Below are 20525 nucleotides of genomic sequence, written 5' to 3' on the forward strand. Positions count from 1 at the left end.
ATCACTGGACTAGTATTCCAGAGACCCAGGGTAATGCCCTGGGGACCCGGGTTTAAATCCCACCATGGCAGAATTCAATAAAATTCTGGAATTAAAAGTCTGATGGCGACCATGAAACCATTGCCGATTGTTGAAAAAACCCATCTGGTTCACTAATGTCCTTTAGGGAAGGGAATCTGGCCTGGCCTACATGTGACTCCAGACCCTCTGAACAAAGGCAATTGGGGATAGGCAATAAATGCTGGCCTAGCCAGCGAGGCCCACATTCCATGAATGGATAAAGAAATAAAAGTTATTCTGATAACAGATGACAACATCCACAAAAAGTGTCTAGCTTAAAATGGGCATTAACCAGAAAACAATAAGACAAACGCAAATACTGTATTGAATTTGTTCATAGATAAGTAAAATCATTTACTTTGAACATTTGCTAAAGTAATGGTTAATTACATTCTTGGGGAAACCAACTTCGAGGAATAACTGAGTTAATCATTTTGAGAAGCTTGATGAACTTGCACAGTAGAAACATGCAGCATCTTGGAGCTGATGACTCTTTGGTGAGCTTCCTGTTAACATTAGTGACTCCTTACTAGATTTGAAAGTTTTTTTTTATCTTGAGTGGTGCTTACACATGTTTTATGTTGAATTTGCAGGCCCCTGGTGGAATAGCAACACCACAAGTTTATGGTCAACTGCTTGCTTTGTATCTGCTACACAATGACATGTGAGTATTGGGCGAAGAGCTAATGCCACACACAAATCTGTATAATTTCTATATATGTCCATCAGGAGCAAATAATTGTTTGAGCAAAATTCAGTGTCATTAAGATTTCAATAAAATATACGGCTAGTGAAAATACTTTGCATAGTATCTAATTGTACATAATATTCAACAGCATATTGTAAACTTTGTGCTTAAATTTGGGCTGTGTGTAATTTAGGAGGTGTGTGTTGAGATTATTTTGAGCTATACATTGGTGGCAACAGTTTGAGGTGCGAGGAGTATATTGGTAAACATGAATATTTATTGACCTATTTGGAGTATTTTTCCATACCATATTCATGCTGATACTTAAAATAAATCTCGTCAGTACCATAAATTGTTTTTTAAAATTTTTTATGGGATGTGAGTGTCACTGGCTAGGTCAGCATTTGTTGCCCATCCTTAATTGCCCTTAAGAAGGCAATGGTGAGTCACCAACTTGAACCGCTGCACTCACTGTCCTGCTTAACTTCCATTACTTTAACCATTCCTCCTAACATCTCTGTACTGGTGTTCATTTTTTCTTCATGTCTCCATTTTAGCATATTAAAGACACTATATAAATGGAAGTAGATACTCTGCCAGAGTCTGCAAACATTCATTTCTTTGTAGTTGCAGGATGTTGCTAATGCATAATGCAAAATTATGCCAATGCATAAATGGTGTCCAACCTCCAAAAGTCAGATTGGAGTTTTCAGTTATGTTGCAAGTATGTCTGACCTCAGCTAGCTCCTGATTTTGATGTAAACATATAGTTGCCTCAGCTATTTCAATATTGCAGTATTTCGTGACTCAAATTTCTTCAGGAGCTTGTTGACACCTTGTCAGTTGCTGATGACTGCAGCAGTCATTGGTGTCTGATGTGATGTTGATGATTTGCGAGTCAAGCATGTGATTTGCATGTATTTGCTGTTGGTCACTGTACAGTTACTTTACAAACCTCTTCGCAGCCTTTGTAATGTCCTGGAGATTTTCCTGTTTGTGGGCCAGAAGTGTGCAGTTGTTTGAAAGATAGGGGTTCAGATAAGTGTTTCTCTAAATTTGGCCTTTGTTTGGAATTGCTTGAATAGCTTGCTGCATATTTGAGCTTTGATGTAAAATCTAGTGCTTTGTTTTATGATTACATCCTTTAAGAATGTCTACACAGAGTCACTAGGCACTGAAATATAACTCTGGGTGACACTGTTTAAGATAAAGAATGGGCCAGGGAAGTTGCCCACATGGCTGCCCATGATTCCATTGTGTGATTGGTTAGAACTTTAATCCATAAAAATTTAATGTTACTGAATTTATATGTACTGTACTTTTATTGTGATCTATTCAAAATTTTGGGAACACTTTCTAAAGACAGGAGATTATAATGTACAGAAGTTGTCATATTCCTTATATTAGTAATAAAGCTGAATATCGCTGCCTGTTTGAATGGTGGAGTAGGCCCGAGGGGCCACATGGCCTACTTCTGCTTTTATCTCGTATGTTTGTATGTCATGTTTCGTACTACTAATCGCTTTGGGACTATAATGACTCCTATTGAAAAAATACATAAATGGTAGGTATTTAAACACTGTGGGAAAGAGGTGCATATCTTGTGCAGGCCCCAGGTTAATCTCAGCTGAGCTGGAGGAGGCAGTGGCGTAGTGGTATTGTCACTGGGCTAGTAATCCAGAGACCTACGGTAATGCTCTGAGGACCTGGTTTCGAATCCCGCCATGGCAGATGGTAGAATTGGAATTCAATAAAAATCTGGAATTAAACCATTGTCAATTGTTGTAAAAACCTGGTTCATTAACGTCCTTTAAGGAAGGAAATCTGTTGCCCTTAGCTGGTCTGGCCAACATGTGACTCCAGGCCCACAGCAATGTGTTTGACTCTTAAATGCCCTCTGAAATGGCCTAGAAAGCCACTCAGTTGTATCAAACCACAAAAAAGGAATGAAACTGGACGGGCCACCCAGCATCGACCTAGGCACCAGAAACGACAATGACAATCGCAGCCCTGTCAACCTGCAAAGTCCTCCTTACAAACATCTGAGGGTGAGTGTCTGGGAGCAACAGCCTGACATAGTCATCCTCACGGAATCATACCTTACAGATAATGTCCCAGACTCCACCATCACCATCCCTGGGTCTGTCCTGCCGGTGGTGGCACAGGAGTATACAGTCGGGAGGAAGTTGCCCTGGGAGTCCTCAACATCGACTCTGGACCCCATGAAGTCTCATAGCACCAGATCAAACTCGGGCACGGAAACTTCCTGCTGATTAACTGCTGATGTGCCCTCCCTCAGCTGCTGAATCAGTGCTCCTTGTTGAACATCACTTGGAGGAAGCACTGAGGGTGGTAAGGGCGCAGAAAGTACTCTGGGTGGGGGACTGCAATGTCCACCACGACTGACTGAGCTGGCCGAGTCCTAAATGACATAGCTGGGTTTGCGGCAGGTGGTGAGGGAACCAACAAAAGGGAAAAATATACTTGACCTCATCCTTACCAACCTGCCTACCGCAAATGCATCTGTCCATGACAGTATCGGTAGGAGTGACGACCGCATAGTCATTGTGGAGACGAAGTCCCGTCTTCACATTGAGGATACCCTCCATCATGTTGTGTGGCACTACCACCGTGCTAAATTGGATGGATTTCGAACAGATCTAGCAGCTCAAGACTGGGCATCCATGAGGTGCTGCCATCGGCTGCAACAAAATTGTACTCGACCACAATCTGTAACCTCATGGCCCGGCATATCCCTCACTCTACCATTGCCATTAAGCCAGGGGATCAACCCTGGTTCAATGAAGAGTGCAGGAGGGCATGCTAGGAACAGCACCAGGCATTTCTAAAAATGAGTGCCAACCTGGTGAAGCTATAACACTTGTGTGCCAAACAGCATAGCAGTGATAGACAGAGCTAAGTGATCCCACAATCAAATGAATCAGATGTAAGCTCTGCAGTCCTGCCACATCCAGTCATTAATGGTGGTGAACAATTCAACAACTCACTGGAGGAGGAGGCTCCACAAGTATCCCCACCCTAAATGATAGAGGAGCAGTGCAAAAGATAAGGCTGAAGCATTCGCAACAATCTTCAGCCAGAAGCGCTGAGTGGATGATCCATCTCGGCCTCCTCCTGAGGTCCCCAGCATCACAGATGCCAGTCTTCAGCCAATTCGATACACTCCATGTGATATCAAGAAACGGCTGAAGGTGCTGGATACTGCAAAGGCTACGAGTCCTGACAATATTCCGGCAATGGTACTGAAGACTTCTGCTCCAGGACCTGCTGCTCCCCTAGCCAAGCTATTTCAGTACAGTTACAACACTGGCATCTACCCGGCTATGTGGAAAATTGCCCAGGTATGCCCTGTACATAAAAAGCAGGACAAATCCAACCCGGCTAATTACTGCACCAGCAGTCTACTCTTGATCATCAGTAAAGTAATGGAAGTGGTCATCAACAGTGCTATCAAGCAGCAGTTGCTTAGCAATAACCTGCTCACTGATACCCAGTTTGGGTTCCGCCAGGGCCACTCAGCTCCTGGCTTCATTACAGCCTTGACTCAAACATGGACAAAAGAACTGAACTCCCGAGGTGAGGTGAGAGTGACTGCCCTTGACATCAAGGCAGCATTAAACCGAGTGTGGCAAAACTGGAGTCAATGGGAATCGGGGGGAAAATTCTCCGCTGGTTGGAGTCATACCTAGCACAAAGGAAGGTGGTTGTGGCTGTTGGAGGTGAGTTATCTCAGCTCCAGGACATGACTGCAGGAGTTCCTCAGGGTAGTGTCCTGGGCCCAACCATCTTCAGCTGCTTCATCAATGACCTTCCTTCCAACATAAGGTCAGAAGTGGGGATGTTCGCTGATGATTGCACAATGTTCAGCACCATTTGCAACTCCTCGGATACTGAAACAGCCCATGCCCAAATGCAGCAAGACCTGGACAATATCCAGGCTTGGGCTGACAAGTAGCAAGTAACATTCGTGCCACACAAGTGTCTGGCTGTGACCATCTCCAACAAGTGAGAATCCAACCATCGCCCGCTAATGTTCAATGGCATTACCATCACTGAGTCCTCCACTATCAACATCCTGGGGGTTACCATTGACCAGAAACTGAACTGGACTAGCCATATAAATACTGTGGCTACAAGAGCAGGTCAGAGGCTTGGAATCGTGCAACAAGTAACTCACCTCCTGACTTCCCAAAGCCTGTCCACCATCTACACGGCACAAGCCAGGAGTGTGATGGAATACTCCCCACTTGCCTGGATGAGTGCAGCTCCTGCATGTTACAAGAAGCTTGACACCATCCAGGACAAAGCAGCCCGCTTGATTGGCACCATATCCACAAAAATTCACTCCCTCCACCACCGACGCACAACAGCAGCAGTGTGTACCAGCAACAAAATGCACTGCAGGAATTCATTTAAGGCTCCTTCGAAACATGGAAACATAGAAACATAGAAAATAGGAGCAGGAGGAGGCCATTCAGCCCTCTGAGCCTGCTCAGCAATTCATTATGATCATGGCTGATCATCCAACTCAATGCCTGCCCCTGCTTTCTCCCCATATCCTTTGATCTCTTTCGCCCCATGACCACTTCCACCTAGAAGGACAAGGGCAGCAGATAGATGGGAACGCACCACCTGGAAGTTCCCCTTCAAGCCACTCACCATCCTGACTTGGAAATATATCGCTGTTCCTTCACTGCCACTGGGCCAAAATCCTGAAACTCCCTTCCTAACAGCACTGTGGGTGTACCTACACCACCTGGACTGCAGTGGTTCAAGAAGGCAGCTCACCACCACCTTCTCAAGGGCAACTAGGGATGGGCAATAAATGCTGGCCAAGCCAGCAAAGCCCACATCCCGTGAATGAATACAAAAAAAATTAGGGGTGGTACAATTTGGCATCCTTAAGCTATTAAATGGGAACCATTTCATTCCCTTTGGTTACTTGAATGTGAGACTTATTGGAAAGAAAGAATGTGTGGAAGTAGCATGAGGACAGGGTGTGTTGTACTCCAGTGGTCAAGTAGCCTTCTGGTATTCACTGTCAGAGTACAGAGGAGATGGTCTATTTGAATAAGGTAACCATTAGTGGGATCCATTGCACTCTGCAGCAGCATGAATCATTACCTTAGGAAGAGATGGGGAGAAGACTGGGGAGAAGATTGAGGGGGGAGAAAAGAGAAGGTAATAAATCATTTAGGTTCGACATAATACATTCATGGAAATGACTAGATTCAGTTCTTGTTTTGTCTAAGTGATCTCAATTGAGGTAACAAAAGGTCCATTACAATTGACCTGAGCAAGAAGTCCTCCTCTAATCACTATCCAGTAACTCACCACTGAAAGTGCATTTGTGTGATAGCTAAGCTGTGATCTACTCCGTTATCAAGTAAGTTGACAACATCTTTACTCATGTACTGGAAGGCAATCAGTGGTTATTAAACTGCATCAGAGGAAGACCAAAAAGTAATAGGAAGTAAAAAGTTTCTATATATTAAACCGATAAAATATATGAAATATGTTACCAAACAGTATCCTGTTTGGATAGTATAGTCAGATAACCTTGATGTGTTTGTAAGTTGTAACAGTGCGGATGGTATTATATTTTTTGTATACCGAGACTCAGTTAACGGTGCTTAAAGAGTCAGTCAGTCATTCCTTGATTCATTTATCTCTTCCAAAGCAGTTGCTTTTAAGACCAGTGACAAAACATAATCACTTTTACCAGCTGCAGCTGATGGAGTTGTCTTTTTTTTTATTATTCTTTGATGGGATGTGGCATCGCTGGCTAGACAAGCATTTATTGCTCATCCCTAATTGCCCTTGAGAAGGTGGTGGTGAGCCACCGCCTTGAACCGCTGCAGTCCATGTTGTGCAAGTACACGCAAAATGCTGTTAAAAAGGGAGTTCCAGGAATTTGATCCTGCGAAGGAGCTACTATATAGTTCCAAGTCAGGATGGTGTGTGGCTTTGAGGGGAACTTGCAGGTGCTGGTGTTCCCATGCATCATCTGCCCCTGTCCTTCCAGGTGGTACAAGCTGTGTGTTTGGAAAGTGCTGTTGAAGGAACCTTGGTGAGTTGCTCCAGTGTATCTTGTAGATGGTACGTCAGTTTTGGAGGGAGTGAATGTTGAAGGTAGTGAATGGAGTGCCAATCAAGCAGGCTACTTTGTCCTGGATGGTGTCGAGCTTCTTGAGTGCTGATGGAGCTGCAGCCATCCAGGCAAGTGGAAAGTATTCCAAAATACTCAGGATTTGTGCCTTGTAGATGGTGGACAGGCTTTGGGGAATCAGGAGGTGAGTTACCCTCTGCAGAATTTCCACCTTCTGACCTGCTCTTGTAGCCGTAGTACTTATATGGCTGGTCCAGTGCAGTTTCTGGTTAATGGTAACCCTCAGGATGTTGAAAGTGGGAAATTTAGTGAAGGTAATGCCATTGAATGGAAATGATTGGATTCTCTCTTGTTGGCGATGAAACTGTTGGAGATTAATCACACCGAGGCATCATTTCGTCGTAGAAACCCCATTTATTACTTGTGCACAAGGGAGAGCAATACCGCGAGAGCTATTGTACCGTCTCAAAGCAGAATACGCAAACACTAGCTTAAAAGCATTTTACAACCAATCAGTAAATTTTGCACATCTCAATCCGCTTATTTGCATATGTTAACTGACCAATGCATGTTTTAGTTAATTTCCATTCCCACCACAACAGGTGCGGTGCCTACGCACTTGGTTATCACAACTTTGATTACATTCGGCCCAAGAGAGAGAGACATGGAATGTCTCAGGGCTCATCCTGCTATGGTGGTCAAGGTTGCAGTGTTTTTCTCTTAGGCTCAAGCGTTTAATTCAATTGCTCCATTAACCCTTTCAATACTAAGTGGGCCCCCCTATAGTTGTCTTTAGGCCACCACACTCCCCCCTTTTGTCCTAAAAGGACAATCCACTACCTTTAGCCAAGATCTATGTATCCTAGCCTCTGGACTTCATCCTCAGAGGGGTCTTGATCCCTGAGGAGAGGGAGGGAATAGATAGCTGGCTTGAATCAGCAAGGTAGGCACAGGGACCCAATGGCAGCTCGCCCACTTGAGTGCTACCCTTGGTATAATTTCTCCTGACGCATAGCCAGGCCTCCCCCTTAACAACCACAAAGGTGGGCTCCTGTCTCCAAATGGGCGTTTGCTGAAAAAGGGCCCCTGTATTACCTAGGGACCATGTGGAATCTGAGGGGAAAGCCAGAAAATGCATCTCAGAGGTGGAGGAGTTAACAGGAAAATGAGTACAAATCCAACATTTAGTCCGATTAACTTGCAAGGCTATGGCCTGCATTCGTTGAACTGCAGAATTGGTATTCCATGCCCCCACAAGGACCACGCAGGACAGGATCCAAATCAGAGTCAGCATTCTGACGGCTCAGTTAAAGTTCTTGCACAAGCACTTCCATCCAAGGTTAGCGTCCACTTGACGTGCGATGCGTGGATCCACAAGGGCCGTCCTTCAACCGTGAAGGCCGTATGGGTGGTGAGCAGGACTTGGAAAGGCCCCTCCCATCGAGGTTCCAAACAGTTCTTTTCTCTTGAAGGTCTTTACCAGGACTAGGTCCCCGGGCTGTTGTTGATGGCAATCTTCAATGGTGGGCTTTTTCTGAGCTTCTACTACCTGTATATGCAAGCTCTTGAGAGAATTAGTGAACGCTATACAGTATGTAATCATTCCCTCATCCATAGCGTGGATGTCCATTTCCCTAGCAGACAAAGGTGGGGCCACTGGGAGGCACATAGGACGTCCCATTACAACTTCATAAGGAGAGAGGGAAGTACGTTAACCGTATTTTAGGGTGAGAGCGCATAGTCATGAGAGCTAAGGGTAGAGCTTCAGGCCATTTCAGACCAGTTTCTTCACATAATTTAGCTAGTTTGTTTTTCAGAATACCATTTTGTCTTTCCACCACCCCAGTAGACTGGGGGTGGTATGGGCAGGAAAGGTGATGGTTTCATTGTGAGGCCCTCAACAGTTCCCTTATCACTTTAGCGGTAAAATGAGGCCCATTATCACTCGATGAAATCTCTGGTATCCCAAATCTGGGTATGTATTCACATAACGACAATTTTGCAACAACAACAGCCTCATTTCGTCAGGTGGGATACACCTCCACCCATCGCGAGAACAAACATACTATAACTAAAACATAATTATATCCCATACATTTAGGCATTTGTATAAAGTCCATTTGTAGGTGTACAAACGGGCCCCATGGCTGGGGTCCCGTACCAGCATTCACTGTGGGCGTCTTGCCTGGGTTATGTCATTGACATAGGTATGACAGGTATTACTAATACAATGTGTATTAGCATATTAATATTCACTATACATTCAACATTCATTCTATACACACGTGTTAAACCTCTGAGCTGGCAACCGGTCAAGTCATGATTCTTGTGTTGTGAGAGATTCAATAAATGCTCATTAGTTACCCATAAAGGAACTACCCCTTCTTTAATCTGTCTTAAATTTTCTTGGGCTTGTTCCAGTGCCCAAGATCCATAGGTGCTGCATACATCATTTCTGCTCCCTTCGTCTGAAATATTTTTCCCTATTTCAATTAATTTATTGATAGTCCCCGCATGACTTTCAAGCACGGTAGCCAGGCTTTGGATTAACCAATGATGAGCCTATATTGAATATCGTAGCTGCATCATTTATCAGGCTGCGCTTAATGCAGTTCCCTCCCAAGCCTGACCGCATCTCACCATTGAACTGAACTGCTTCAGTCATCAATTGGCGCGTCAGAGCCGTATAGAGTGCTTGGGTATGGGTTGAGCACCACTGGGGCAGGACTATTCCGGATATGTTCAAGACTACGGGTACCAGCTCATGGTGTACATTATCATACAAAACTTCTGATTAACCAGTAGCAAACCATTCGTCGGTCTTGGATGCATAGTCAGACAAGATGGGTCAGTTGGTGTGGTTTGAGGGTCTTCAATTATCTCTACTCGGACTGAGAAAGTAGAGGTGGAAGGTGGCTGGGTAGTGGCGGACCTCCCATGCCCAATCTGAAGCAAACCCTTAATACAATTTGAAAGCACTTGTTCTCCTACTGTTACATTTATCATTCCCCATTGTGTGTCGCATTCGGCACTGTCCTCCTGTGGTGCGGGATGAGCAGTGATGATCCCCAACCTTGTTGCCAGTACTGATACGCCCACGACCAGGATCGTAGATCTGTGGAGACATTAACATCGGCTCTCGCTCTCATATCTACAAGTGCGCATGTATCACGTATCATAATTACCTCATATGGTCCATGCCTGTTCGCTCCGAGCTCACCTTGACCACCATCTTATTCCCCACTTGGGGGGGTCCGTTGTTGCTCTTTGGATTTGCCTGTTTCCATATCCTTAATCACATGTCAATCTCTAACTTCCTCTTTCAACTCATGTAATCGCCTACTTAATTCCCTTACATTGTCCTGTATTTTTTCTTTCAGTGGCCCTACACCTCCTACTATAATGCCTTCAGGTAATTGCATGGCCCTTCCTGTTATCATTTCAATGCGGTGAACCCGGCGGTCCTGCTTGGGGTAGCCCACGGCGCATTAGAATATTGGGCTGTTCCCTGTCTCTTGATTGATGTTTTTTCTTAAAGCTCAGTTCATCCTTTCCACCATCCCTGGACTCTGGGGGTGGTAAGGAATATGGAATTTCTGTTTAATCTCCATAAGATTACACACTTCTTTAATGACTCTCCCTGTGAAATGAGTTCCCTGATCTGAATCCATCTGGGTAGGCACCCCCACTCCTTCCACTTTACTCTCTCCTGCTGCTGTCTCATGTCAGACCTCAATTCCTTAAACAACTCTACAATGCACCTTTTTATCCTATCTTTCAATGGCTCAGTATCTTCACTTCCAGTGATGGCTTTCTCTGGGAACCGCTTAACTCTGCCTGTCATCAAGGTGTTAATCCTGTGGTCTTACTTTTTGTAGCTCACAGGCACATTAATATAATCAGTAATACATCTATTTAGCCTTTTTCCAGCTTTCCCTTTACCTGTATCCATCTTGTGGTAAATTGTTGTTAAGTATTATTTCTCCTTACATTTCAATTCCTGAACTACAGATTCCACATAGTTTTACCTCTAAGTTTTTTCCCTGACCATGATCATCCTAAAATTCTCTTAAGTTCAGTTTCTCTATTGTCTTGATTGTTTAAAATGTTTCCTTACTCTTTAGGCCATATTAACTATCCCATTTCAACAGGGATCTCTGTCTCTAGATCTTTGCTCATCTCCCCCTGTACAGTTCCAACGCCTCAGTCAATGGCCAGATTATCAAATTCATTTCCCTTAAAACAGTTTGTACATTATGTCCTCTTTCCCTAACTCATTCTCCTACTTGCCTCATACCATTTTACACATGCAACAGCTACCATTGTATCTTGTTCAGGTTGCCTGGAGAGACTTTAAAATAAACAAAATATTCTCATAACATTTTAAAACAGAAATCAAGCATTGACATGTTTTGCTTCCTTATCTTCTTCTCAAACAACATCTTATTGTCCCACTAAATTATGTCTGACTTTTTGTTTTTGCATTATCCCAGATTCATTAACTTGGCCAAAAAATGGATTTCTGCCAAACTTTGTCAAGATCTTGAGCTTAACTTCACATTTTGGGAACAGACTTTACAAATACAAAAGCTTGCAGCATTTGAATTAGTGCCAATTGTCGTCAAACCTTTTAAAATGAAAATTCCCTTTTGAGAACTTTATCAAGAACCAAACCTCAAATTTTTTAAACCTTGTTAGAACTGTAATTTACACTATCAAAATTAAAACAACCTCTTCTTCATATGTAATGCTTTGTATCCAAGTTATAATTTCCGTATGTTTAGCGACACATTCTTTATCTTAGATAGCATCCTCGTTATTCAAAGTAACCTGTTAAATTACACTGCACTTTACATCTCAAGATTGTCCCAAATTCAAATTCCGGTGCTTTTGGCAAGCAGATTTCCTTTAATATTTAATTCATCTCTTCATAAGAAACCCCTTTTTACCCATTGGAACCACCTAGACCTTGTGTTTATGTCTTTTTGTTTTCCTAGAATCTTTCTGAATTTCAAGTAATTTTTTTTTTCTCAGAATTTTAGAATACGAACTCGTATGTATTAATCCCAATCAGCTTGGAAGCTGATGATGAGGGTTATTCCCTACTGGTCTGCAAGGGGGTGGTACAAGGGTTGGTTCATCTCAAACAAAGGCAAGCCCTGTTTTATCTTTACACTACCTTCAAATTACGATTTTTGCCAGAAATCTCAACTCAAACCTTATACTCAAAACTTTGGAATATTTGAATAAACTTTTCCTTTAATCTAATATGGGGCTTTCGACTCTAAAGTGCTCAACTACACACACAAAAGACAATTCAGGGAAGAAAACACATTAAAGCTCACATACAAATGCTTCATTGCACACGAACAAACACATAGATAAAGGTGTGTATCGATACTCCTATAATATTGAACTTAACTCTAAATGAAGCTTTGAGTAGCAGTGGAGGAATAAAGGGATCTTGAAGGCTCCATCTATAGGGACCTTCAAACTGACGAAAGCTCACATTTTCTCTGCAGCTGCTTGTCAATTGCTCATTAACCCCCTAGGGGTACCCTTTCTCTCTCTCTCTCTTCAGCACAAACAGCTCTTGTAACTTGGATCAATTCATTTTTTTTAAGTTACAGAAAATTCAGTAGCGGACTATCTACCTCCCTTAAAACATATTATAAGCGCTCAATTCTGTCCTGATTAAAAGTTCCAGCTTGTGGGAAGTTCTCTCCTTTACCTTGAGTCCATTTAACTCAATCAGAAACATATTGGACAATTTCAGGACCGTAATGGACATACATATAAGCATTTGGGGGAACCTGGAGTTTCTTTGATGCCATATTTCCCATTTTTACTTAATGATATACACAAAAAAAACCACAGAAATTACTTACTTTTCACCTCCAGGGGACTCGAACCCCTGGGTATACTAATACTACTACTTTTTCACCACCAGGGGCCTCAAACCCCTGGGAATACTACTACTACTTTTTCACCTCCAGGGGACTTGAACCCCTGGGAATACTACTACTACTTTTTACCTCCAGGGTACTCGAACCCCTGGGAATACTACTACTACTTTTCACCTCCAGGGGACTCGAACCCCTGGGAATACTATTACTAATTTACACTAAATTACTGGCCAAATTAATCTCCCAAATATTTAAATAGATGACTTACCCTGAGAGTCAGCCACAGGCAGGCGAAGGCAGATCGCAGGTCAACGAACCCCAGAAGCCCAAATGGGGCTGCCACAGACCGAGGAGTCCTTGAACCATGAGGTCCCAACGCTGGCGCTCCGTGACTCAACCCCAGGGGTTAGTCATCTCGGTGGGACTTCCAGAAACTGTTGGCGATTAATCACACTGAGGCATCATTTCGTCGTAGAAACCCCATTTATTACTTGTGCACAAGGGAGAGCAATACAGCGAGAGCTATTGTACCGTCTCAAAGCAGAATATGCAAACACTAGCTTAAAAGCATTTTACAACCAATTAGTAAATTTTGCACATCTCAATCTGCTTATTTGCATACATTAACTGACCAATCCATGTTTTAGTTAATTTCCATTCCCACCACAACTTTGATTACATTCGGCCCGAGAGAGAGAGACATGGAATGTCTCAGGGCTCATCCTGCTACAGTGGTCAGACAAGATGCTATTGTTCTTCAAGGTTGCAGTGTTTTTCTCTTAAGCTCAAGCGTTTAATTCAATTGCTCCATTAACCCTTTCAATACTGAGTGGGCCCCCCTATAGTTGTCTATTTGGGGAGGTCAAACAAGGCAAAGAATTACACAATAAATGGGAAGATACAGAGAGGTATTGTGGAAGTTAGGGACTTTGGAGTGAATGCCCACAGATCCCTGAAAGTAGCAGGACAGGTTGATAACGTGGTTAAGAAGACATATGGAATCCTTTCCTGTATTAGCTGAGGTATAGAATATAAGGGCAGGGAGGTTAAGCTGGAGTTATATGAAACATTAGTTAGATCACTACTGTATGCTGTTTTGGTCACCTCATAACAGAAAGGATGTATTAGCATTAGTGAGGGTACAAAGGAGATTTACAAGGATGTTGCCCGAACTGAAAACTTGCAGCTATGAGGAAAGATCGGCTGGGGTTGCTCTCCCTGGAACGGAGGAGGCTGAGGGGAGTTTTGATTGAGATGTACATAATTGCGAAGGACCTGGATAGAGTGGATCGGAAGGGCCTGTTTACTTTGGCAGGGTCAGTGACTTGGGGGCATAGATCTAAAGTGATTGGTAGAAAGATTAGAGGGGAGATGAGGAAAAAATATTTTTACCCAGAAGGTTGTGGGGGTCTGGAACTCACTGCCCGAAAGGGTGTTAGAGGCAGAAATGCTCAGCTCATTTGAAATGTGTCTGGATATGCATCTCAAATGTCGTAACCTGCAAGGCTATGGACAAATGCTGGAAAGTGGGAATGAGCTGGGTGACTGGTTTTTCGGCTGGCACAGATGTGAAGGCCAAGTGGCCTCTTTCTGTGTCATTTTGCTATGTATGGTTGGAAATTACCAGAGATCCTCTTGTCTTAAGTTGTCAAAGCACTTAGATTTATGAAGACAATGGACCGGATTTCACGGAGTCAGGCAGACCTTAGCCCCCATGCTTTTCGCGGAGTTAGGCCAGCTTCTCAAGGACTTGTGGTTCATGGCCCCTCAGAGGAATCATGAACCATAGCCTGGATGTGGCAACCTTTTAAATGGTAACTTCAAAAGTTCTTAACCATGTCCCCAATGCCAACGCATGCCCCTCATACCCACCATGCCAACCCATACCACCATTCACCCCCAATGGCTCTTAATATCTTCCATGCCAACCCATGGCACTTCCACGCCCATTCGCCCAGTATACATCCTGTATAGAACCAATGAGCCCTCTAGTAACAATAGCATGTGTGGAAATGCTTAAAAAGCAGCTATTCATTTCTTTCTTTAAAATAAAGCTGCTGTTGCTGTAACCCTATAAAAGTGTCAATCAACCAGACCTTTAAAGTATCAATAACAGAAACTATAAGCACATGGGGCCTCTTTAACTTGTGGAAATAAACATTGAGCTTGTGACAAAATAAATCACATTGTAAACCTATCAATCAAGCAATGTTTTCCTTTTTGTGCATCTGTTTCAACAAACTAATGGAAGTCTAGGCTCAGCCAAGCATGCATAATGTAACTTGCACTCCCACAACCTTACTGGCAGCCATGTAATTTGGATATAATCCTGCCTTCATCGGTCAATATACATATTGGGATTCATATAGCTCCACGTGCAATAAGATTATTGGTAATTTTGTAAATGGGGATCTAACCATTTGCAGGCTTGATGCAGAAATAGAGCACATAAAATTTATCCTGCAATGGCAATCCTGATCAGATCATTATTCGCTGCACAAACTCACAAATGGGCCAAAGACCACCACTTTCAGAGCTGAAAAGTACCCAAAATACCTCAAATTACTCTGGAAAGGTGAAGTAACTCAAAAATGTGAACAATGGGTTAAGTAAGCCATTTCACTACTGTGCAGTGGCTATGCGAGTGCTTTTTCCACTAACAGTATGCTGCCATCAGTCCAAAAATACATTGTTCAACTGTGTGATAGGAAGAATGTCATGTATGAATTTCAGTACTGGTGTGATGCCAGCTACGTAGGCTGTATGTCCCAGTGATTGGCTGATGGAATCAGAGTACAGACCGTATCGCCCAGTCCATGCTTGTGAAACCCAAAACAAAACCTCTACTGTTTGATGTGTTTCTGCGATTGGGCAGCACTTGCTGAACGATCCTGAGTATGTTAATAGCTACACTAAGAGTCAAGTTAAGATAATTAGTCAAGCTGGGTATTATGGATCATTTACCTTGCTAGAAGTGACATATAGTCATACAGAGGTCTGTTCTCTGCAAACAAAAGAAATACGTTCAAGCTTTGTGCCTTGTTTGAATTACCTGGGAGCTTGGGCATCCTATAGTTCCTCACTGCTTTCTCTATGTCAATGCTTCAGTCAATTGAACTTGCCAACCAATCAGCACCCTTTCCTCCTGTAGCATAAATTGTGGTGGTTGTTTGAAATTTTGCATCCTTGTGTTTGTCCTGATTGAAAGACAAAGACTTTGGCACCATGTTTCTCTTTTCAACAATCTTTCAGTGACTGTGCTACAAGTTGTGCTCACCACCTTCACACAGCACCCCTCCTCCGCTCCCACCCCAGCCTGAATAGATGGAAAATTTGAACCAGGCAATTGCTATTTTACATACATGCAAGATTAAACTGTCCTGAAGGACTGTATAGGTTTCTCCCCAAAATTATGTCCTCAACCCTGACCAAGTTGTACTGGATTTCATTTTGGAATCCCTTCTCTCACCCTTCTAGATTGCTTGTTTGTTTATTTAAAACAAAATCCATGTCTATGTCCTAATGTTAATCCTGTACCAGTTAGGAAGTTTGCTAGGATTGACCAACTTTATTTTATATGTCGGCTGACAAGTTTTGCTTTTTGTTCAGTAATTATTTTGACTAGAGGTTGAACCCCTTCCAGGCTTCCATCATACAACCTGGCCAAGAGGCATGAGGTTATGTTTTATTAGCAATAACAGTAATACTGGTTCTTGCAATACTTCAGTTGGGCTTTGAAAAATTGTTCCACAACTGTGCAACTTTTAAAAAGATTGTATGATTGTGAACTGGCATTAAAAAAAGGTCAATAAGAAACCTGTAAAGTAACTCTAACCTCAAGTGCAAAGGGAAAAGTTTTAAATCTGATGGGTAATGGGCCTCCTGTTGAAAAATTAACACTGAAACTGAGCCAGTCACCTTTATTGCCTAATTTTTGCTTTTCTGCTCGATGGATTGTTTCCGTTTTACAGCACAATATATTCGTGCTGTGGTTATATCCATATTATATGGCTGCCAATAAAAAAGAACAATTTACCCTGAAACACGAATGGAGAAATATGTTTATATTCCTCTTATATATTAGAATAGGGAGACTCAGTGCTACTTTTCCTTGACTGAATCTTAATGAGGGCCTCTAAGGACCAAGGGAAGAGGATGTATTTTTGTGCCATGTTTTGGAAAATGTGGCATTATTGGTGCAGAAAAATCTGTAAAAGTAAATATTTACAGATGAAAGTGATGTCATCATTTGAAACATTTGGGAACTTATGTATCCACCCCACATGCACAGCATCTGCACTTAATACTTTGGCTGTCACCACTAGTTGTGTTTACACTAGTTAATTCCAAAGTACTTTTCTAAGTATCTCATAGAGCCACTCTCCAGACTGATGCACGATTAAAGTTCCTGAAATATTACACAGCAAAAATCCCATTTATAAATATGAAATTGCCTGGGACTTAACTTGCAAATATTGGATAATTCCACAATTATCTGAGGGTAAAAAATTGCAGGGCTATGGAGAAAAGAAAGGAGAATGGAACTAGGTGAGTTGCTCTTGCAGAGAGCCAGCAGAGAAATAACAGATAGGGTTCCTTCTGTGCTGTAACCATCCTTTGATTCTGTGATTCTAGTTTTGGTTCAGAGCAGCTCCTGAAACCCCTCATCTCATTGCTCTCCTATATAAATGTGGGATAAATGTTAATTGCATTGCAGGGAGGTGAAATTCAGGTCTGGAACAGAATCACAGATTCCGGGGGTTCTGAATTCTGCCTGCTCAAGTAGCGTGTCAGTTTTCTCAATGAGTTATCTTCACTGCTTTCCTCTCTCAGCCTCTGCACCAAGCAGCTTCTCATCTTAGATGATTTTAAACTCCATCCCAACTCATCATGTTCTCTCTCCCCTGAGTTCATTGCCTTCCTATCCTTGCTTAACCTCACCCTCCGTGCAAACTCCCCAACCCATATTCACAGCCGCCAGCACAACCTTGTCATCACAAGTGTCATTACCTCCAAGTATCAATCACAGATTAGGTCATCTTTGGTAATTTCCTCGAATTGCTCTCCAACCATAGCCTGCATCTGCCTCAGAACCCTATTTGTTGTTGTACCTGCCCCTGGAAAAAAATTCCCCCCAATTTACTTAGAATTGCACTCTCAAATTCCAAATTGTCACACCTTTGGCCCATCGTTCACCATGATATTTCTGCAGCTAATGATCTGCTGAACCACACACACTGCCAGCTTTGATGCCCTCGTCCCCATTAAAACCATTACTCTCTCAGCCTGGCCATGTCCCCTGGTCTGATTCTCACTCTGCTCCCTTAAGTCCAAGTTGCATAGTCCATGCTGATTTGCACATGAACAGGGGACAACTGGTCTGGTCATTCACTGTCAGATCTGGCTGGACCGTAGAAAGCACAATTGGGTCCTACTCTTGTCTGCGAAACTGCTTACTCTTCCATGATCAGCCTGGAATGCAAAGGTACCTCCGGTTGCTTTTTTGTATTGTAAGCCACCTTCTTAAACCCCACTCCCCTGCCTCCCTCCACCCTTACCGCCAACAACAAGTGCGAGGAGCTCTTTGATTTCTTTATCACCTAGATTGAGACCCATCTGATCAGCTGCCTTTCTCACTTCACTTCCTTCCATGATTCCATCGTGCCAAACTTCCTCTAAGGCTTCCCCCCTCCCTGCCCCCACAACTCTGCCCTTGCTCTTAAACTTGTTTCCTTCCCTAGATTTTCTCCCATCACCCTTCATCCCCTCTCATAGCTCATTTTGATCCTGAGACGCACCTCCTATTCTCTCAACCCTGTTCCCACTAAACTACTGATCACCTAACTTCCCTTCTTGATTCTCATGTTAATTGACATTGGTAACAGTTTTCTCCTTGGGTTCTGTACCTTCTCCTCCATCATTGCCGCTCTCAAAAAAAAACCCTTGACTCCTCCATCCTTACAAGCTGTCACCCACTCTCCAGCCTCCCTTTACTCCCCAATGAATGTGTTGTCACTTCCCAAATTCCTATCTGTCTTTCTCAGAATTCCCATGTTTCAATCTCTCTAATCAGGTTTTTGACCTGTCAAAGTATTGAAACCACTATTAACAAAGTCACAAATGATGTCCTATGTGACTGCGACAAAGGCAGAGTATATCTCCGTGTCCTTCTTGATCTTTACAGCTTTTGACGCAGTTGATAGCAGCATCCTCATCCAACACTTCTCTACTGTTGTCCAGTTATGTGGGACTGTGCCCACCTGATTCCATTTGTAGCCAGAGTTCGCCATCAATAGCTTCTCTTCCCATTCCTGCAGTTGGCTCTGGTGTCACCCCAAGGATCTAACATTGAAGCCCTCCTATTTCTCATCTATATGTCATCATCTGAATACACGTTGCTTTCTATGTGTGTGCTGATGACACCCAGCTCTACCTCACCACCTCCTTTTTCAGCTGCACTGCTGTCTCTAAATTGTCAAATTTTGCATGTCTGAGATTCAGTAATCCATGAGCAGAAATTTTCCCCAATTAAACATTGGGAAGACTGAAGCCCTTGACTTCGGCCCCTGCCACAAACTCCACTCCCTCACCACCAATTCCATTGCTCTCCCTGGCAGCTGTCTTTGACTTAACCAGACTCTTTGCATTCTTGCCATTATTAAGAACATTTATTTTTACCTTTGTAACATTGCCTGAGTCTGCCCCGCCTCATCACTTCTGCTGAGACCCTCATCCATTCCTTTGTTACTTCAAGATTTGACTATTATAACGCACTCCACTAGCTCCCTCCATAAACTTGAAGCCATCCAAAGCTCTGCTGTCCAAGTCCTAACGTGCACCAGTTGGCATTCACCCATCACCCCTGTGTTCACTGACCTACATGGACTCGAGGTTAAACAACACTTCAATCTTAAAATTACTCATCCTTGTTTTCAAATCTCTCCGTAGCCTTACCCCTACAACACAGCCCTACAACCTTCGAAATATCTGCACGCCTCTCATTCCAGCCTCTTGAGCATTCCTGATTTTAATCCCTATGACATTGGTGGCTGTATCTTCAGCTGCCTAGGCTCTAAGCTCTGTACTTTTATCTCTAAACCTCCCTGTCTCTACATCACTTTTCTCCTTTAGTGCACTCTTTAAAACCTATCTCTTTGACCAGGCTTTTTAGTCATTTGACTTAATATCTCCTTACAAGTCTTGGTGTCATATTTTCTTTTATAATGCCTCTGAAGCACCTTGGGATGTTTTATTATCTTAAAGTTACTATGTAATTACAAGCTGTTGTTACTGCACGTAATCCACATTAATCCACAAAATTCAAGTACATCATCATTTTTAGAGTATCTGGTTGTTTTCAGTGAATTTGAAGTAGTTTATTTTTATACTTTATTGGTCTTGGAAGTTCCCTAAAAATGAAGGCTGCAAGGTCTGTATGTTATCCATTCACTTTTCACCACTGGGCAGAATTTTACAGCCCCGTCGCAGTTGGGGCTGGGCTGGAAAATGTGGTGTGCCATTCAAAAGCCCATTGACTTTGGCAGGATGGGAAGAACTCTTTGGCAGGATGGGCTGCAAAATTCCGCCCCTTGCCTGTTAGGATGAAATTTTACTCTTTTGCCTTAAAGAATCCACCTAAAATAGCTCTGAGTCCCTCTAAACTCATTTCTTCACAATACAGAACTGCATGCAATTTGGACCACAAAATAGTCTTCATTCCCTTTTTTCCCTTCTTCTAGTC

The 20525-nt window shown here is 42.9% G+C and overlaps 1 protein-coding gene across 2 annotated transcripts in view; it reads left to right on the top strand.

Moving 5' to 3' along the window:
* The window catches only part of cops8 (COP9 signalosome subunit 8), a 91691-nt gene that overhangs the window by 27741 nt on the left and 43425 nt on the right, over nucleotides 1-20525 (top strand). For both annotated transcript variants that reach the window (XM_078551694.1, XM_078551695.1), the window contains exon 2: nucleotides 654-724. In XM_078551694.1, coding sequence (XP_078407820.1) covers nucleotides 654-724 — 71 coding nt within the window. The remainder of the gene's footprint in view (nucleotides 1-653; nucleotides 725-20525) is intronic.

The sequence above is a fragment of the Cetorhinus maximus genome, chromosome 11, assembly GCF_964194155.1.
Source record: "Cetorhinus maximus chromosome 11, sCetMax3.hap1.1, whole genome shotgun sequence".
Lineage (NCBI taxonomy): Eukaryota > Metazoa > Chordata > Chondrichthyes > Lamniformes > Cetorhinidae > Cetorhinus > Cetorhinus maximus.